At 32.3% G+C, this 21,979-nt stretch overlaps 2 protein-coding genes and 1 pseudogene across 3 annotated transcripts; 1 reads left to right on the forward strand and 2 right to left on the reverse strand.

Annotated features, from left to right (window-relative positions):
* The first annotated feature begins 3,334 nt into the window (after window positions 1-3,334).
* Window positions 3,335-5,027, forward strand: LOC140878850 (berberine bridge enzyme-like 22). Its single transcript, XM_073282472.1, has one exon. It carries the CDS (start codon window positions 3,335-3,337, stop codon window positions 4,979-4,981), a length of 1,647 nt encoding a protein of 548 aa, XP_073138573.1. The 3' UTR covers window positions 4,982-5,027.
* A 104-nt stretch (window positions 5,028-5,131) lies between these two features.
* LOC140882394 (peroxidase 60-like) lies at window positions 5,132-8,916 on the reverse strand. 2 transcript variants are annotated; one of them, XM_073288375.1, is made up of 6 exons: window positions 7,598-8,916; window positions 7,416-7,520; window positions 6,308-6,549; window positions 6,038-6,217; window positions 5,797-5,956; window positions 5,132-5,690 (listed from the first exon to the last, which is right to left on the reverse strand). In XM_073288375.1, the coding sequence occupies exons 2-6, from the start codon at window positions 7,450-7,452 to the stop codon at window positions 5,266-5,268; spliced, it is 1,044 nt and encodes a 347-aa protein (XP_073144476.1). In that variant the 5' UTR covers window positions 7,453-7,520; window positions 7,598-8,916; the 3' UTR covers window positions 5,132-5,265. The 2 variants fall into 2 exon arrangements, with proteins under 2 accessions (XP_073144476.1, XP_073144477.1); XM_073288376.1 differs by having other exon boundaries at window positions 6,308-6,554.
* On the reverse strand, window positions 8,167-8,896 carry LOC140882395 (O-fucosyltransferase 30-like; annotated as a pseudogene).
* Window positions 8,917-21,979: the final 13,063 nt, after the last annotated feature.

Here is a 21,979-nt window from a genome sequence, read left to right on the forward strand (position 1 = left end):
ATGTTCAAGTATTGAAGTGCACCAACTGTAATTCGATAAAGAGTGATGTCATAGAAAGGATCATCATCATGAGAAAATGTTACGCCTTAAACGCATACAAATCTCGTGTTATGAGCTTAATGTTTTTAATGCATTAACAAGTCTCATAATATTATATTTTGATGATTACAAAACTCGATTAATTGTTACTAACCATTTAAAGTGAGATTTTTCAGATTAGATTTATTGAAAAATAAATTATTGGAAGTTATTTTGAAGCTATACATGTATTTATAAATTCTTGTATTGCTCATTGAATGGATGGAACATTGTTAAGAGATATGAAGAAAAAGATAAGAAGAAGCCAAAGTATGGAGCGGCAACTTCCAAAACTTACTGGAAATTTTCTATGACTCAAAATCGGATCTCCACCGGTCATATTCTAGATAAAGAAGTGTTACAAGTAATTTTCAAATTTGAGAGCAATCCAATGGCTAGAATGAGAGATATGAATTTTTCCATATATGTTGCACAGTACCCACTTCTGCAAGGAACGAAACCATGAAGATTCGACTTCAGAAAATAACTGGGAATGTTTGACAAATCCAAATCGAATCTTGACCGATCAGATTCCGTATTATGATGTTATAAAGTTTCTGTCCAAATTTCAGGTCAATCCAACGGATGGATTAAGAGATATGAATTTTTCATATTTGTTGCACAGAATAGGTTCGAAAACATGATGAAGCGACTTCCGAAAATTACTGGAAATGTTTGACTCGTTCAAATCAAATCTTCACCGTTCAGAATGAAGATCTGGATGTTTTAAGGCTTCAATTCAAATTTCAGATCAATCAAACGCATAGATTAGAAGTTATGTTTTTTCCACAAAATCCGCTCAGTGCTGAAAAAAAGAAGGCAGCGGCGCCGAACACTTTTTGTCTCTCCTTGACTTATTAACACACGCTCCAAGCACTCAAATCAGATTCAAATCTTTACCAACTATAAATAGAGGCCATCCAAGGTCATTTGGAGACATCCCAACTCATCTCTTCTCTCCTTTGCAAGCAATTTCTCACTATCAAAGTGTTTGTGTGATATATTTGAGAGTGTTTGTAAAAATAGTTTGTGAGTTGGTTGTGCTATTGTTGTAAACACTTGAGTGTGAAGCCAAGTGTGTTGTGCTATCATTATAAGCACTTGAGTGTGAAGCCAAGTGTTTTGTTGAGGCTATCCTTGGAGCCCTTAAGGCCAAGTGTTCGAGTTGTATCGGCGCGGTGATCGTGTTGAGTTGTACGGCTATGCTTGGAGCCATCAAGGCCAAGAGTTGAAGTGCTAGTGGATCCTTGGTTAATCAATCTTAACCAATAAGGGGAGACGTAGACGATTATCGTCGAACTTCCATAAACATATCCTATCTCATTTATCGCTTTATTTCTTTTACGCATTTATTTACCGCATTTATTTTTGATTGCTTTAAGTCTTCTGCTTGCATACTTGCATAATCGCTTTAAATTGCTAAAGTTGCCAATCAGAAATCAAAATATGCAGGACTAAAAGTGAAATATGAAAACATAGATGATCGAAATCGCGAAGTGACAAACATAAAGGACCAAAATTGCAGTTTTTCCTTTTTTTTTTTTTTTTTTTTTGCAAGGAGAAACGATACTTATTTCATTGAACTTTCTCAATTATAAATTCTTTGAATATTTTTGTCTCCTCCCAAATAATGTATATATACTTCATTTTATCACAATAGTTTTTTTAAAAAAATCTTAATTAATTACTCTTGAATTGTCATTTAGATTCACCTAATTGTTATGTCAAGTACTTATATAAGTATTTTTGAAAATATAATGTACATTTATTTTAATTACTTCATTTTTGCAAGTGTTTTCATTCAAATAGAAAATTCTGGCATTATCTACGCTATATAATTAAAATGGAGCAAATATATATTTTTGTCTCCTCCCAAGTAATGTATATATACTTCATTTTATCACAATAGTTTTTTTAAAAAAATCTTAATTAATTACTCTTGAATTGTCATTTAGATTCACCTAATTGTTATGTCAAGTACTTATATAAGTATTTTTGAAAATATTATGTACATTTATTTTAATTACTTCATTTTTGCAAGTGTTTTCATTCAAATAGAAAATTCTGGCATTGTTACGTTTCACATTAAAAAATTTACCTAAAGTACATTAAATTTTGTTAATTTGTGATTTTGGTCATTCATGTTTTCTCATTTCAGTTTTAGTCCTTTTTGCTTTGATTTTAGCTATTTTAGTCTCTTTTTGTTGAAAATATTGGCGTTACACTGTATACGCTAGCTCCACATCAGCACTGCATTAATGATACATTAGCATCACATTCGAGAAATGACTAAAATTGCAAAAAAAAATGAAGAAAAAAGAAGAAGAAGAAGAAGAAGAAGAAGAAGAAGAAAAAGAAGAAGAAGAAGAAGAAAATATAGAAAACAACTAAAACCGAAATCTTACAACATAAAAGAGCGAAATCACAAATTGACAAATTTAAGGGATTAAAAATGCAAATTTCCCAAACAAAAATAAGGAAAACAACAAACTTTTTCTCTCCTATTTTGATGTTTTGAGGATCATTTTGCTTTATTTTCCTCTTTTTTTTTTTACCCAGATAAATTTTAATGTGTGTAATATAAACTTTATTTTAACACACGTGCTATGTAAGAAACCACTGGTTTCAAATAAACCATATTCTATAGATTTAGAGGTTTCAGACAAAAAAAAGACAAAACTAGAAGTTATTTTTTAAAAGCCATATTTTGATAAGCCACATAGCTAAAAGCCAAAATAGAGGTTTTTTAGTTATTGATTTTATATCTTTTTGTTTATTTTGAAAATAATGTTTATGATCGATCAGATATCTGTAATATTTATTAGATATTAATAAACATATATATAATTCTAGGTTCATCACGAGCATCTTGCGATGCACCTTCATAGTCTTAACAAATTTGCAAGAAATTGATTCAAGAAAACATCCCATTATCAGCAAGTTATTGAATCCATCTGTTCCCTGCTTGAACCTGTTGTTTGGCATGCAGAGGAAGATAGTCGAAATGAACCTTAAAGTTTCACATCCAATTTTATAGCGGAAATCATTCGATGCTACTTTTTAAGATTTCATGTGGGCTATAACAATAACATAAAAGTTTTAGGACTTGTATGTTCTGTTACTAATTCTTTAAATGCAGTTACTACTTAATTAATGGTGTGCATTAATGGTTTGAAGGAAATTGTAAACAGTAACCATTATCACTCAAATATTTGAAATTGTGTAATGTGTTGTCCATCTTCATATCAAAGTGAACATGGCAAGCATTGCAATCTTTATGTCTTCCATTCTTTTCTTTTCAGTTTCATGGAGAGCTACATCCCAAGTTGAAGAGCAAATCTTTCTCAGATGCTTGTCACGCCAATCAACACGCAGCGGCGAGATTCTGGAGAATATTTACACCCCAAAGTCTTCTAAATACATATCGCTCTTGGAATCGGCATCTCAAAATCCAAGATGGTTCAATGAGACTAGAGAAAGGCCATTTCTGATCGTGGCACCCCTCGAAGAAACCGACATTTGGACCGTCGTTAGCTGCAGCAAAATGCACGGCATCCAAATCAGGGTGAAGAGTGGTGGCCATGACTATGAAGGCCTGTCCGTACACTCCAAGTCCCCTTTTGTCATGATTGATCTCAGCAGTTTCAACTCCATCAACATCAATCTTACGGATGGAACAGTCTGGGTTCAGGCAGGGGCCACTTTGGGAGAGTTATACTATCAGATCGCCAATAAGAGCAAGACTCATGCATTCCCTGCAGGATTATGCAAAGGCTTGGGCTTGGGAGGGCACATCAGCGGTGGAGGATTGGGAACATTGGTGAGGAAATACGGCCTTGCAGCTGATAACGTGCTCGATGCCCGATTCATGGATGTTAATGGTTATGTCTTCGACAGGAACTCAATGGGAGAAGAAATATTTTGGGCTCTCAGGGGTGGTGGAGGAGCAAGTTTTGGAGTGATACTCGCCTGGAAACTCAAGCTGGTTCGAGTCCCCGAACAGGTTACAGTTTTCTCATTTCGTCGTAGACTGGATCTTGGAGATCTAAGCCTTCTCCACAAGTGGCAAAACACTGCCCACAAGCTCCACCAAGATCTCTTTATTCGAGTCCTAGTGCAGAAAATAGGTAATGGTCGAGGGGCGGCCACAAGTATTGTCCAGGTGACTTATAACGGCATGTTTCTAGGGCCTGCTGCACAACTAGTCAAACTGTTGAGACAACAGTTCCCTGAATTCGGCCTGGAGACCAAAGATTGTTTCCAGGCACCCGTTAAAGACAGTAACTGCAGTAGTATGCCATGCATCAAGAAAGAATGTTACCAGGTGTCCTGGATTCAATCTGTTGTCTTTTTCAGCGGAGGAAAAACCGACCAGCCAGCTGAGACATTGCTTAGCAAATTCAGAAACACCCGGTTCTTCAACAAGGCGACGTCTGATTTCTTGAAGGCTCCGATTCCTGATAAGGGATGGAAGATGATACAAAAGATGTTCTTGTCCAAAGATGGTGCTATCATGATTATTGATCCTCTTGGAGGAAGAATGGATGATATTGGAGATTATGTACTCCCCTTTCCGCATAGAAAAGGGAACTTGTTCAACATACAATATCTTATAAATTGGTTTGGTGACAATAGTGCCCAAGTTGCTGAAAAGCACCAAGCTTGGAAGAGATCTCTCCACACAAAAATGGCGCCATATGTGGCTAAGTCGCCAAGAACTGCGTACTTCAATTACAAAGATCTCGACTTGGGGAGAAACGACTTGCACTGTAACTACACTCAGGGCAAAGTGTGGGGCGAAAAGTACTTCAAGGGAAATTTTGAAAGATTGGCGAAGATAAAAGCCTGGATTGATCCACGAAATTTCTTCCAAAATGAACTGAGCATTCCAGTTTTAAAATAACAAGCTTAACATGGTGTGTTTTGATCGAGTTCTCTTGTTAAAATTGTCGTTCTGAATGAAACTAAGAGAATTCTGAAAGCTGTATTATTTAGCAGTGTATCGTTTCAATTCCTGTGCTTGATTGAACTGTTAAATACTAAAAATTATGAGTAACATATAGAATAAAGATCAATAAAAATTGAGTTGCAGGATAAATTGAGTCTTATCGCATGCTGTTCTAGTTCAATTAACTTTTAGTAAAAAAATATTACATCAACTTTCTTCCCTTATCTATATCAAATTCTTTACTGGCGACGCTCTATAGTTGAGTAGCAGAACTGTCTGATCTCTCCTTGTTCTCCGGTGAGGACTTGGACCGCTCCTAGCTTGATCATGGCTTGGCCGAATCCCGTGGTGAAGTTCCAACCTTGGGCAATGGAGTTCACTGTTGGCTGCGTCCATGGATCAAGGGCTAACTCTTGATCAATCTGAAGAATTCCTCTGTTTGAAAGAATCTGTTGGTAGTACGAATTATCCACGGTTGATGAACTTGATGAGTTTTGATCAAGGTCCACAGTGTTGTCATCACTAAGTGAATCTTGAGGGCATCTCGTGATTAGCGTGTCACGCAGCATAGAATCCATGGTTGGGTCAGGTTCCCCTGTGTTCTGGAAGTTGTAGAGGCGATCCCGAAAAGATGAACAACGAGCAACGCCAATGGTGTGACCACCTACACACGACAGTCGACATTGGAGTCAAATATTGAATCTCATATTGAAGAAATATGGACAGTATTTTTAATGGAAATTAGTCGATGGCAACAAGAAGAAGTATACCTAGAAGATAAACCATGTCAGTGGGACTAAGGCCCTTGTCGCCAAAAACTTTGATCAAATCTGAGACAGATATTGAAGAAGTAGGCATATTCACATCACTGGCGGAAGAGACGGCCCCGTCCCGCCTCCCCATCTGCACGGTGTATCGCCCTCCGCCACTCTGTATGATCATAATATGATATGCCATGAGTCATTTATCATGCATGTTTATAAAATATCTAAATAATCTGACTGAGATTACCAGGAAAACTGCATCTCTTGTGGCCATGACGATGATATCAGCACACGAGACGACTCCGGGGCAAACGGCTTCCACGGAGGATTTCGCGGCCTCGATAAGATCGTAACCTCGTATCCTTCGATTAGCCAATGCTGTTTTCTCACTGTTGGGTCCGTCCAGCAGAATGGATGCATCACATCCCTTGTTCCAAAATTGAGAAATCATTGAATTAAAAATATTTGGGGTTGGTTTCAAATTGAAGTTTGAGATGTATTATTATGTTATTCTTACACGAATGAAACAATCGTGGAACTGCAAGCGTAGGAGAGCGGCAGCAACGGTGTGATCTCTGTCGTAAAATGAGGCAACCACATCCCCTACGACGGCCTCAACATCAGTAGTGTCTGCACATTTGCCATCGTAGAAGCCCACCTTAAGAAGTGGTGTGCCACCCTCCTCGCACTGCCCTCTCGAGGCGGCGCAAACGAGAAATGCCAAAGCCACAATGATCAATTTTGCCATATTCTTTCTCACTGGACTAGACAATATGTATTAAATTTTTAATCTTTAGTTTATATCAATATTCTTTGTGGATTTGATTAAGCTTGGGTAGATATTTATAATACAAATAACTGGGAAGATGCATGCATGCATGAATTTTCATTGAAACTTGCTTGCATCTAATTTTTGGAACGATGTAATATTTGATAGGAACAGAAATATATTATGAAAAAGCATGCCTAACACAAAGTAGCCAATGAAAGCAAAAAATTATTCACAATAATTAACAATCATGCTGCATGTTTTGTTTGGGTGAGTAAATAGAAACCGGTCACATTGATCAAGTTTTTTTTAAAAAAATCCTTCAAAAGTTATATAATTTTATCAATAAATCTTTTAATTTTGTAATTAAAAATTTTAAATTAATAAAACTATATGCATATATATATATATATATATATATATATTATCAATGAGTAATTGGTACATGATCCAATAAAAAAATCAATTTTAACCCTAAGCCCAATTATTATTATTATCCAAAAGCATGCACCTACACAATTTGCTAATTAAAGTAAAATAATAACAATTATTAACAATAATAACGATTAGGTTATCTTGTTTGGGTGAAAAGAAACCGGCCAACATCATTGTAATGGTATAATTTACTTTTCATGCAATGTATCTTATATAATATTATCCATAATTTTTTTCTTTCTTTGTAATTTTTTGGATTGGTTATGCACAAGTCGTGTGGCACCAAGGTTCGAAGTTTGGGACGAGGTCAAGCCGTCAAAATTCGAGACTCGATTATAATAATCTCCTAAAGACTAAAAGAAAAAAAATAAAAAAAAATGGGAACATGCTAAGATTGAAAAACAATGAGATTCAAACTAACCTGGTATCCGCCCATTCTCCAACCCAAACAAAACCATGGTGTGCCCTGTTTAAGACTGCCAATCATTATAAAGGTTTGGATTTCACAGAATATCTTGCGCAAAACCTGACAAAACATAGTGCTGCATTAAATCACTGGAATGGGTGAAATAATAGATCAGTAACACAGGCACGAATTCTCACCTCAAAGGAAACATCACCGAGAAAATGTGCTTCAGCTGCAGAAATTTTACTTCAAGCCGAAAATTGTGGTAAAGAGCAATATTGAATCGAAATCTCGAGGCCTGCTTAAGAGATAGAACGTGCAGTTGTTCCAAAGATCTGTTCAGTTCTCAGGCTAGTAACATTCTTCATCCAGTCAACCCATGAAGCAAATAACTTAAGAAAATCATCGCATCCGTACTTCAATTTTCTACATTTTCTAGGATTAGAGCGAACACCAACTGATGGGTAGATATCATTAGCTATATGAAAGAATTTCTTTTCTCATCTTAAAAAAGAAAAAAAGGAAAAAAGACCATCACAATTAAATGTGTGAAATATCTCTGCAGAATTGCTATGCATTCTCGAAGAGAAGCCGGCAACATGTACGAGGATGTGATGTTTAAGCTTCCCCCAAAATTATTTAGGCTCTCAAAACATCCAATGCAATAAGTGAACTGATAGATTACATTCTTGAAGGAAAACAGAAGAGGTCTCCAACAGTAAGCATACACAAATGCATAAATTAGCAGCTAACATGGAGAGAGAATTCACACCAAACATATGTTATTTTTTCTCATCAATTCAATACTTTCAGCAATAGTTGATCTGGAAGTCCCAAATAAACCTAAAGTAGCACAACTGCATATAGTTTCTTCTATAAATAAAAGTACATCAGGTAATGAAACAACATTGCACTGCTCCTCTTTCACATCAAAACTACTACTAGCAAATCGAAACTTCATACTATGTCTTGAATGTAAAACTTCTTTAGCAGTTTGGGCAACTAACTCATCTTCCTCTCTCAGAAAAAATAGCTTGGAATCATCAAAATCTTTTGCCAACTCCCCCAAATAGCTTCCAGTTCAATTACGAACAGGAAGATCAGTCATCACAAACAAATGAATTGGGAGAAGGCCCTTCTGTATTAATGAATCCAACACCTGCTTAACTCCTAAAAATGTAGCTTTATGGCGATACTTGAATTGTCCATCCAGTAATCTAATCTGTACAAAAAAATGGAGCCTTAATTGTCTCATGAGCAAACTTTTTCCCGGCATTTAAGATCTCAGGCACAAATGGAAGATATTCTATCTTTTGAATCAACCACTGTATCCTCTGATCTTTTGTCGTTTTGTGGATGTCAATATGTGATTCAGAGCCCTTGTATGATGCTGTGAAAAGGCTACCAAACGCCAGAACGGTTGCCTGTCCACCAGCAGAGCTAGGACCAAAGGCCTTATAGACATCTTTTCTTTTCCTCACGAATGAAATTTTCATTGGGGCTCAAGACCCTAAATTTAGGCCAACTACCAAGGGCAACAGCATGAGGATCAAGAATAGGCGGAATGATCAATGTCCTATTCAAAATTGCAGCCATTCAAATGGCATTCTTGAACTCAGAGATCTGATTGCTAAACCCGCTGTGAGGAGCATAAACGAGGAACTTTTCTCTGGAGGCGGTGAAGCTCGTGCATTGGGTATGGAGGATCGATTCGGAATTTTGGAAAACAGGTGGAGGAGGAGGAAATAAGACCTTGGAGACAATTAAAAAAACCATGCAAAGGAGGAAAATGCCGGATGTGAAGAGGAGTGGCGCTCTATAATTATGATGATTCGTGAATCTCTTTTTCCATTTGTTGGTGTTGGAGCAAAGAGATGAATCCATTTTTTTATGCTAGGCTAACCCCTTTTCGAGCAGAGGGAACAATGACATTAATGCCAAGCCTGCTCCATTTTGTCACTATAAAGCATATATCCATTTTCTCGAATGCTTGAGCAGATAAGAATGTGACTCTTCAGTCTGCAGAAACTTTCTCTATCTCTGAGAATCAGAGTTGAGAATTTCATTGATCAGATTGACTGATAGCATCTATCCACAATTGTCACAAAATGAAGGTACAGATCTTTCTACAGATCCAACACATGAAACTCTTGAAAAATTCATGATGAGTAATATGACTATAAGAAAGATCGATATATTCAGATTCAGAGGATTAAAACTTTTGCTTCATCCATTCCACAAGTAAATAAGCAATAGTATTATCATGGATACACACTATTTCATTTCGTTTTCGAATACTTTTCGAGACAATTCACTAAGTCACCAGAAATCCCGAGCTCAGATATGGAAATCGAACTTAGAAACACGAAATACTTGAACCAATATGAAGAACTTAAAAAAGAAAGCAACTGAGCAGTGAAATCTCTCTCTTTACCACTCGGCTTAGCCTTTGTATTAACACCACCCTCATCTAGTTTCTTCCTTCCCACGTTCGAAACTAATAGGTTCATATAAAAGAATTTGATGACAATCTTGTATTTAGTCAAAATCCAATAACATAAACAAACATTTACGAATCACTATAAACATAAACTATCATAATATTCCAGAAAAAAAAAAAAAAAAAAAAAAAAGAAGTTAAAACACAAGCATACAACTTTATTTAATGTTTGATTTAAGACCCCGAAAATGGCGAATTAGGAAACTATAGAGTATCCGTGACAAATTGGTAATAAGAAATCCACCGAGCTCAAGTAACTCCAAGCAAGAGACTTTAGACCCTGCCACGCATCCGAATCAAGAGGCGACATCCATCTGAATTCGCAACAAGAATTGAATCAAGCAACATTCACCACTCAAAGATAAAACACTCCTCAGACCAAAATCGCCTGATGACGTTAAACCTGCAACACATCGACAAATTCTTATCAAGATTGCGAGGCAATGGCACAAATTTGGCCAAATTCAACCATAAAAGGCTTAAATTGAGCGTAGAATCATAAAATTAAGGCCGGAGGGGGACATTGCCACCGATTCCGTCGCCGCCGGCTACGATGTGGATAATTGGGATCATTTAAGACCTTCCGCATAAAACAAATGGGCCTCATTAGATGAATAATTGGGCTTCTTTCAATTCAATAACCCAGACGTTAAGCCCAACAATATAGTCCATTGGGCTCGTTTATGAGCCCAAGTTTACGTATTTTTTTTAAAAAAAAATAATATCATTAAATTCGAAATTTGGCCCAATGCTTCTATGCTCACCTAATTCCGAAGATTAAAAATTTCAAAATATTATACTTTATAAAACTCCTAGATGTGAGAAATTTTAAAAATAATTTTTTGTAATATTCTTTTATATTAAATAAGGATGTAATCATTTAAAAATTCAAAAGTGTATTATAATGATGAAAGAATATTTTGTTAGATATGATAGTTGTAGATAAATAAATAAAAATGTCCAAAATAGTTTTTTATGAGATTTTTTTATTAAAATAAGATGAAGTGTTTTTGTAATTTTGTAAGGATACTTTTGGTTTATCAAAAAATATATCATGACACCAAATTAGTTACTCTAGGTCTCTCTTGTATAGTATAGTATAAAATATATATATATAGAAATTTTCAGCTGCCCAACCAATGATGTCCAACTCGTCCCCGACCACTAAAACATGGTACCGTGTTTTAGTCATGCAAAAAATAAAAAAAAACAACTAAAACCCGGTACCGGATTTTAGTGCTCAGGGACGAGGTGAAAAAATATTGTTGGGCAGCTGAAAAGTCATATATATATATATATATATATATATATATATATATATATATATATATTACTTTTTGTTCATAAAAAATTATACCATGACCTAAAATTAGTTACTGCATGTCTCTCTTATATATTATAGAATAGTATTGTTGGAAAATTAAGTTTTGGTGTTTACAATTATATTATGTAGCTCAACTGATCTAACGAAAGATTAAACTGATCTAGCGGAAACTAAAGCTAAAGGCACTAAACCGATTTGTCAAAACTAAATCGAAGCGCCAAACTATCTCGCACTAAACTGCCTCGCTTGGCACTTCAACTACAAGAGGACAAGTCAACTAGCCGGAGTCGCTAAACTGACTTCACCAGTTTATCCTCGCTAAGTTTACCCTCACCAATTTACTACCATATCGCTTTTGGATAAGATCTTCCATACTCTGACACATCCTGCAGAAGGTGGTGCCGCGATGCAAAGGAAAATGTCGGCTTCAGAATTTGTTCTTAAAGATGACAAATACAACGAGAATAATTCGAAATTCTATCTGAAGATCCAATTTGAATTTATGACCGTTAACATCCAAAGCGTAATAATAGGGATCCTGATCGATCAAAGCAGCTCTCTCGCGCATTGGAACTTCTGATCACATTGCTTATTCAAAATCTCAAAGTTTGAGAATCGATCAAAGTACTCGAAGCACAAACGCCTAAGTATTATTTTGATCATTGAAGGATCAATCTTGTGCAAAGTAAATCGAGTTGTAACCATATTTGTTTCTATCAGTCTAGGACCGAAACTGAGTTGTAATACTTGGAGTTCTTGTTTAGGCAGTGTCTAAGTCCTAAACCGGATCGGGGTTTTGCAAATTGCTTGTAATCAAAGTCTTCTAGTGATATCCTTCCGAGGTGGAAGAAGGGGTGACGTTGGAGTATTTTGAAATCTCCGAACATCCATAAACATCTGCTTGTGTCTTTTTCAGTTTACCTATTCTCTTTGCCTTGCATAAACGGGTTGATAGTAAGTGTTCAAATCTGTAATTTAACATATTTTTATACATACATTGTTTGTCAAATTAAATTAGACACCAAGATAAGCTTAGAATTTCATCACTAAACCGATCGAATTCAATCTCATTTCACTAAACCATTTTTCAGTGTATTCACCCCCCTCCTCTACACTTTAAACCGATCCTAACAAGTATGGTATAGTATAGTATATATGTATATCTCAATATCACGATCATACCTATATTTTATAATATAAATCCAACTAATTAAAAAATTTAATTAAAATCTAAAGAAATTTTTTAAAAATAAAAAAAATGTATGAACATACAATGAAGCACTAGTGTGTATATGCACACACTTTGCACATGGAGAAATTAGAATTGAAAATATGTTCATGAAGTCAAATAAATATTACAGATATCTAATACAAGATATATGTGCATGTGCACGAATTTTTCAAATCTAAAGTAAACAAAAATAATATAAACCAAAAAGGATTTTTAAAATTTAAAAAGTATATATAAGTTTGATAATTATCTTCTTTTTTAAACCACAAACTTTTCACTTTTCACCCAACCACTCCCGTTTTATCTCGATTAGCGACGGAAGCACGCGCAGTCATGTGTGCGATGTAATATATGAATATTTTATGAGTTTTTATTTATGAAATAATGTATTATTTAGTAGTTGAAAATTAATTCTTGGAAAGATAATATAAATTTAATATGCTAATGTAATCAAATTGATATTTGAGATATATACGTGTGAAATTAATCATATAAGCAAATATGATATAGATTGGTTGAATAAAAGGTAGAAGAGGTTAGCGGAAAAAATTAAGTTGAGAAAAGGTGGACAAAAAAAGATAGAATTGGAAGACAATTTTTAGTGTGTCATCACACACGAAAAAACAGTTACTATAAGACATGTAACCTTTATAAAATACTAGTATTTCGTTGCACGTGTTGCGTGCTCGTGCATTTCGTTTTTTTAACGAAGAAAATAAATAATAAATTGTAAAATTAAAAAATAATAAAAATATAACGTTTTTCTAAACAAATATTCACAAAAATATATATATATCTTATAAAGTGAGTGTCATTTTTGTAAATAAAATAATATCAAAGGGCACAAAGTGAGATTTTAATGGCTAGAAAAGAGGAAACCGTATAAAATGACTATTTTGCCCATAATTTTAGTTTTATTGAAAATTAAGTTAGGAGATAATGGTAATTTCAAATCAAACTTCACCAATTAATTGAAAGTTTGTTAATTACAGGGTCTCTACTTTAATAATATAGTAAGATATATAGTATAGATAGTATAAATATATGGGCACAATTTCTTGTTTGAGCAGTTGCATTCGTCTTCGACCTTTTGGCATGATCACATAACTAGGGCTGCCAAAAAATATCGAAATGTCGTCATACCGCCTTTACCGTACCGAAAAAAATCGAAAATATCAAAAATTTTGGTATACCTCAAATTTTGGTACGGTATGATACTGTACCGAAATTTTCGGTATCGATATCGATATAAGATTTTTGAATTTTCGGTATTTCGATATACCGAAAAAAAATCGGTATACACAGTATCGGTATGATACCGTGTATGCAGATATTTCTTTTAAAAAAAATAGTATAAAAAAATCGATATACACGGTATCATACCGATACTGTACCGAATTTCGGTATTCGGTACAGTATCGGTATGAATTTATGTCATACCGAAATTTCGGTATACCAAAATTTTCGGTACGGTATCGGTATCGAAAATTTCGGTATCAAAATTTTCGGTACGATATGCGGTATTCGGTACAGTATGCGGTATACCGTACCGAACCACCCCTACACATAACTTTTCGTTAATTATTTTCAAGATTTATTATCTCGCGCTTCACCCAATTATATATTATTGTCCGCTTTCAATATACATATATATATATTGTTGGGGTGCAATAATTGTCTTACTGGGTAGAGCAATCGAATCATGGAGCTTGGGCTGCTGTGCGGTTTAAAAGATTTGAGTTGCACCATTACGACCAGCTATAGCTTTTGGTAAAACAGCAAGCGTTCGGTCCTATAAATGATATCAGACTAAAAGTCATGAGTTTGCTTCTCATTGATTGCAAGGAGTGCAATTACAGAGAGAGAGATTGTTGGGTGCAATAATTTTCCCTCATGAGTAGAGCAATTGAACCATGATGCTCGGGCAAAGTACATTATATCTTACTATATTATTGTAGTAAAAACTATCTAATATTTTAATTAATTAACTTTCTATTCATTTGTGAAGTTTGATTTGAAATTATCATTATATTATAACTTAATTTTCAATAAAACCAAATTATTGGCAAATTAGTCGTTTTATATGGGTTCCTATTTTTTAGCCATTAGATTTTTTTTATTTACCAAAATGGCACTCACTTTGTGCCTTTGATTTTTTTTTTTATAAAAATGTCACCCACTTTATTATAAAAATTGTTGTGAATATCTGTTTAGAAAAACACTATATTTTTTGTATTTTTAAAATTTTAAAATTTATTTTTATTTTTTGTTTTCGTTAAAATAACGGACTGTATAGCGAAATACTTAGTTATAAATAAAAATTAAATTTGCGATAATAAGCTTTACGACTTGACGACATAGAATTCTATTGGCATACAAATTCTTCAAACAAAGAAATATATAATTCCCCACTCTATTAATTAAATTATTATTATCATCATCCTTATCATGTTTCCTTGCTCCATTTGGATTCGTGTATGCATACATATATGATATATATCTATAAATATAAACACATATACATGCATATAGCGAAATACTAGTTATAAATAAAAATTGAATTTGCAATAATAAGTTTTACGACTTGACATAGAATTCTAATGGCATACAAATTCTTCAAACAGAGAAATATATAATTCCCCACTCTATTAATTAAATTATTATTATCATTATCATGTTTCCTTGTTCCATTCGGATTCGTGTATACATATATGTGCCTATAAATAACACATCGCATGTACGAACATAAACTTTTTTTTTACTAAGTCGTCTATATTCTAGATCTTTAGAATCTTTTTTTTTTTCAGTCAATTAAATGGCTGGAATTTTAGTGAAAAAGCTCGCAGATACTATCTTCAACCAGGTATGTATGAAATATATACATATATATGTATGTGTCGGCACGCATGTGTTATTCTAGGAGGTTATCCATGGACACGGCAAGATATACACGCGAATATCTCGTAAAACACATTATATTTTTGCGAGATGCTGGATGCCCGAGCCATCAAATGTTATATATATTATGCATGGCACTGTTGTTCAGTTTATTTGAAGGTTAAATTTCAATTTTAGAAAACTAAAACTGCAAATTTTAAAAGTCACTTTCATTGACGACCGTCTCGCTTAATCTTCGTAGATTCTAATTTGTTTTCTGTCATGTTTTGTGGGGTTTGAATAAAAATTTTCAATTTCTGTAAGATTATATTTGTTTTGAAACGTAAATTAAAATCCAAGGATTTTTATATATAAGACATTATATATATGATCTCCTTAATATCTAAATTAATATTTTATTATGTTTAGTATCATGCATTATGTTCATACGACCTACTCGATTTGTAAACATTTTCTTACGCGTAGGTCTCTGTCTGTGTGCATTTTTCCCTAATGAAAAAGGTTATAATTTTCAATGACTCGATGAGTTAAATTTTTATTTTCAAAAGTTTAATCCAATATTTAAAATTAATGTTATTTCCGTTTAAATTTGTGTTGACTGTGTTAGGAAATTTGAGGTTTATCTTTTTTTTTTTTTTTAATTTGGGTTAATTTGTTGGGTGCAGGAGCCTGCGTTGATATCTTATTCTCTTTATTATGTGTTCGTTGTGATTCTAGTTTTGGTGTTTATATGGAAGCAAACATTCTCCCCAATTTCACCATTACTTGTTACAAATATAGGTAAGTATATATGTTTATTTGTTTTAGTATCTTTAGACGACCATTAATTCATGTGCTTGTTTATTTTTTACTTTCTTCTGTGTTGAATGTATTTGGTACCCATTTTTTTTTTTTTTTTTTTTTTTTACGTGCTATCATATTCGCGCTTGATCGTTAGGGTCTTAGGGAGCTAAGAATCAAAATATCAAATACATTTAATATATGAAGGGTGTGAAATGTGAATGCAGAAATCCTTACAAGTCTCTTGCATATCCGTGTTCGAATTCGACATCTAATTATTTCTAATATATTAGTTTTATATTTTTTTAGATTACTAATTAGTTTTATGAATAATTGGTACTAATTGTTGATAATGCCCTAGCTCCAAGAAAAAAACATAGAATAATATTTATAAGTTACCCATATATATATATATATATATATATATATATATATATAGAGTATATATATATGTATGTATGTATGTATGTCCTAGATAGAATTATAATCTCTTTATAACTAGTCAAAATTTAGTATAAATCTTTTTTTTTTGTGCAAATTTAACCTCGGGAATACTGATATATATGGCTGGTACATAACAATTATATATGTTAGCACTTCAATAAAAGTTGGATAAATGTAAAAAGAGACAATCTATATATTTACAAATTAATTACTTGTCATTTTACAAATAACGTATAACCTTACACTTGTGATAATATTTACAAATCGAAAAGTTCGTATAAACATATAGTCCTAATCGTATAACGATGATAATCGAGAAGTTCAATTCATATCAAAAATTTTAGCCAAACCAAGATTAATTCTTTAAATTTCTGGTTCCATAGATAGATGCTTGTATGAATCGATTCAACTTCTTGCAATATATGTAATCTTTTGAATATTTTCAGCTACAGGAATTTGCCTCGCGTGGGATTTTATTATTCACGCATTCGGAGACACGAAGGAAACATCTATCGCAATATGTTCTCGATCATTATGGCTTATTTCTTTTGCTTTCTTGGTAATTATTCTTATATCTACTCTGTGTATTTTTTTTTAATCCTCAAATTTTGTCTTTTAAATATGATGTGTCGTTTATCCATTGATTGCAGATTAATATGTTACTAATCATATACCATCGTCTTTTGGTCCTTAAAAAGGAAGAAGGGATAAAGCTGGAAATCACAGAAAGAAATGAGACACTAACATAAGAACATCGTCCTTGTGATCTAGTTGTACGTATCCTCGCTCGTGCAACAAGAACTAACCAGATGAACCAATTTTTCTAATATATGTATATTCTGATAGGGAATTATATATAGTTTATGGATTTGTGTCCTTTTTTGTTATGATTATTACGTTTTTGCTCTTATAGTTGAATTCTTTAGATTCGATATTTTTTTTATGCTCTTGATATTATATAATATAGATCAAATTTGGAGCATGCCAGTGTTTTTTTTTTTTTAATAAAATAAAAACTAGCATGTTCGTGTTCTAAGACGTGTTTATATCTATAGTTACTACTAGTGTTCCAACGCGCGTACTGCATGCTTGTATAGTCTTTTTTTAATTGCTTTGATATTTATATTAAAATAGATGTAATTTTATAATTATCTAAAATAATGAGGGATCATACTGCAATTAAAATTAGATGGGTCAAATTATAAATATCAAAACAAATAGGGTGATTGTGCAATTAAAACAAAATTCATACCAACCTACCATTTTGTCTTTGTTCACCGCATCCTTAATATAATAGTATAGATAGTATAGATATTATAAAATATGATGATGTTGGGGGTATTGTACCTGTCTGAGATAACAAAAGGTGGCATTTGAAAAAATCAAATTTTTATTTAATAAAAATTAAAAAAATGTCATAATTAAAAACTACATTTGTAAATTTATGACTTATCTATGTCCAACATATCAAATTAAAAATATCAAAACAAATAGGTGGGATTGTGCAATTAAGACAAAATCCATATCAACCTATCGTTTTGTCTTTACTCTTTATTAACCTTATCCTTAATATAATATTATAAATATTATAAAATATTAGTGACCGCAGCACACGCTAATATATATTAGCGATCGTGGCACGTGATTTTCACGTGCTTGATAATTTGATATATAAATTAGAGAGAAGTTGTAAAAAAAAATTTGTAAATAATTTAATAGGAATTGATAAATTATGAAATTTGAAAAAAAAAAAGATAAAGATAAAAGGATATAAGGCTGTTAGAGAAAAGCGAGGATAATTTAGTCATTTAAGATCTAACATAAAAAAGATGTGTATTAAATTTAGGGGTAAAATTGGAAGAATTTTTGGTATGATTCGACACACCAAAATCGGTTATTCCAAGGGGTTGAACAATTATAATATAGTATAGATGATGACGTTGGGTATAAAAATTGTACCTGCCTGACATAACAAAACGTGACGTTTGAGCTGTAGTACATTTTAAAATTTTTGAGTTACTCTCTTACCACCGATTATAGTATTTGGTAGAATGACCGACGCTCAATCTTACAATTGATATCAGAACCAAGATCATAGTTTTAATTCCAATCGATTGCAATGAATGATTGATGAGATATTGTAGAGTGCAATAAATTTAAAAAAAAATCAAACTTTTATTTAAACAAAAATGTCATAAAAAACTACATTTATAAATTTATGATTTATCTATGTCCAACATATCTTTTCTATTTACAAAAATCTTTTAAATTTATAAAAAAATTTATTTATATTTATCTCTCTATATATCTCTCTATATTATTAATTTTTTCTAATAAAAAAATATGCAAAAATCTTTAATTTGAAAATAAAAAATGTTTTGATATTTATATTATCTGTCTAAATTGTTAAACTTTCGCACCTTGTACTAACTAATTTTGGTATGTCATTGTGTGTTATGATCGAAAACATGTTTAAAGAGAGACGAATAAACACTTTTAAAAATATTTTAAACTTTTTGGTCTGATGATTATTAAGTTGAGTTACCAGCACAATGATTTTTTTTTTGACAAAGTTATCAATGCAAGTACTGATGAAACAATACGGAAAGACGTGTATCAAAAATCGAGCTGATTATGTTAAGTATAAATACTTAAATAAAGAAGAACACAAATTTTTTTTTGAAAGTTCGAAGTCCAAACTTCTACGTCTCTAATTCTTCTATTTTCAGAACAATTCTACCATAATACTTTGATTTATACAACCTTTTGTACAAAGCCAATCTAACCGATGTCACTCTTTCGATTGAAACTCCTAACAACTCAGCCCAATAGACTATCGATTCAGAACAGTTTTGTGACAAAATTACAACATCACTTATGCAAATGATGTTCAATAAGGAACATCACAAATTTATTGCTAGATAGATCAGGGATGTAGCCAAAAAATTAATTGACACTGGACTGACTTAAATACTTAAAAATCAAAATATAATAAAATACTAATTTATAATCAATTAGCATTTACACATTTAATGTTAACTACAAAATATTACATAGTAACATTGAATGAGATTAAACTACTGAAGATGTGCCCCGCGGTTTTTCATAGAATATAATTCATCAATTATTGAATCAGTGTCGATCTTTGCAGTAAATTATCTTTCAATGTAGATAATCATAGAATCTGCCAAGAACTCTTATTCCATCTTATTCCGAAGATAAGTTTTAAGTAGCTTCATATCTGAGAATGATCGTTCGGTTGTTGAAGTAAAAAAAAGAAATGTTAAAATAAGCGAATCGGTCTTTCTGTATATTATAATCCCATATATATCACCATATATGATATATATAATATATATATATATATATATATATATATATATATAAATATGATTTATTCTAGACCACAATATTATTTTTTTATTCCAAATTTTTCTTTATGGATGAAAAGTAAACGAAAACAAAAATTAGCATAAATTACATTAGCATCACTTAAGAAATGAGAAACGTATAGTTTTCTAATGGAAGCTGATAAAAGAAATCTTACAAGGATGCTTCAAAAATAATTAGCCTAATCTCAAAATTATAATGATGAAAGTAAATCATGCTTCATTCTTCAAAATGATAAAGCACGAAATTTCCTTTAACTATATACCTTGGAAAAATCAAAGAACAACTCGGATAGAAATTGAGCCGCAAGCTTGGTTCATGATGATGATGATGATGATGATCATGATTTATTATTATTATTATTATTATTATTATTATTTATTTTTTTAATAACGCTTGGTTTACGATTTACCCCAAAAACTTGGCATCAAATGAAGGTGGAAAACAAAAACCATCAATCAATTTTGAGGTTCCGCCATTGCAGAGTGGTGTTTCATTAGAAATAAGCAGCGGCAAATTTTAGTTTAGGAGAGGAGTTAAATCGATTTTGAAAATTTTTATGAGCGTGACGTGACATGTTTTAGTGGGCTCCATCCCAGCCTTTGGGGTGGCTCTGTCCCTAGCTAGATTTATCTGATTTTTCGATGTAAAGTGTGCAGTCAACTTGAACTTTTGAACTGAATTCTTTCGAAGGACTTTAAAAACTTGTACGATGACTTTTTCTAAATTTTCTTGATTTTTTCGATTTAGTACATACTACCCGCAGGGTAGTACCCTGCGGATGATGTGGCGGATCATGATTGGTTAAAATCAGTGGGTCCCACTTGGGGTTCACTGATTTTACCCAATCATGATCCGTCACGTCACCCACAGGGTAGTACCCTGCGGGTGGCATCGACCTTACCGATTTTTTCATATGATCTTGAACTTCAAATATTTATAGGCATGTGTCCAATGTCCGTAAAAGTAGTCGGTGCATAAATGTCTCAAAATATCCGACATTGAAGCAGAGTGTGCCATATATCGTTGTATTTTTTTTTTCCAAATATGGTCCAGTGATGCAGGGACTATTTGGACTGTAATGGAATATGGAAACCAACTGCTCTTTTATTCTTTTATCTTTAGTGAGAATGTCAAAGTCTTTTTGAAAAGTTCGGGTGAAATATTTTGTTTTCAAGCTGGCTCATTTGAAATTGGTCTTGTCCGGATCATTCTAAATGGATGGAATAGATTAATAAAGTAGTGTTTACAACCTCTAAAAATAAGTAATTATGAATCTTTTCTTAACTAATTTGTGAATAAAAAAAATCCATAATCACTTATATTTATAAATATCATATCCTAATAAAATTATGTATACATATATTTTTTACACAAATTATCAAATATAAAAAAATTAGGTTTCATTTGGATAAAAACTTTTAAATGTTTTGATGTTATCAAGTGAAAAAAAAAAGTGTAATTAGATAAGATTTTTATAAAATATATTTGAATTTTATTTAAAAAATATTTTGAAAGAATAGTTTTTAGGGCCATGCTATGTGTACATCCAGTTGTACACATAGTCTTACACACAACTATTAAATATTATTTTTTTCAAAACAAAAATTATTAAATATTATTTTTATCTCAAAATTCTTTAAAAAATTATTACTTTTCATAAACAATTACTTGTCTTGCTTTAATTAAATATTTTTAATGAAAATATAATTTTTTATTGTCTATTTCTACAAATTTCACGTTGAGAGACTAAATTACACAAAAAAATTAATTTATACTTCCCAAATAATATTAATTATTTTGATTTAATATGATTCATTCTTTTCCCTTTTTTTTTTTAGCATTCGGCCTATCAAGTTCAGTAAGTGCACACATTAAATTTTACTTTTTATAAATATATATATTTCCTAGTAAATTCAATCAACAACTGAACAAAGTGCACGAACTAAATATAAAAACCACAATATATCAAATTGGGTGGAATAAATATGAAAATTTCAAATTCGGACTCT

This window comes from Henckelia pumila, chromosome 2 (assembly GCF_033568475.1).
Source record: "Henckelia pumila isolate YLH828 chromosome 2, ASM3356847v2, whole genome shotgun sequence".
NCBI classification, from domain to species: Eukaryota; Viridiplantae; Streptophyta; class Magnoliopsida; order Lamiales; family Gesneriaceae; genus Henckelia; species Henckelia pumila.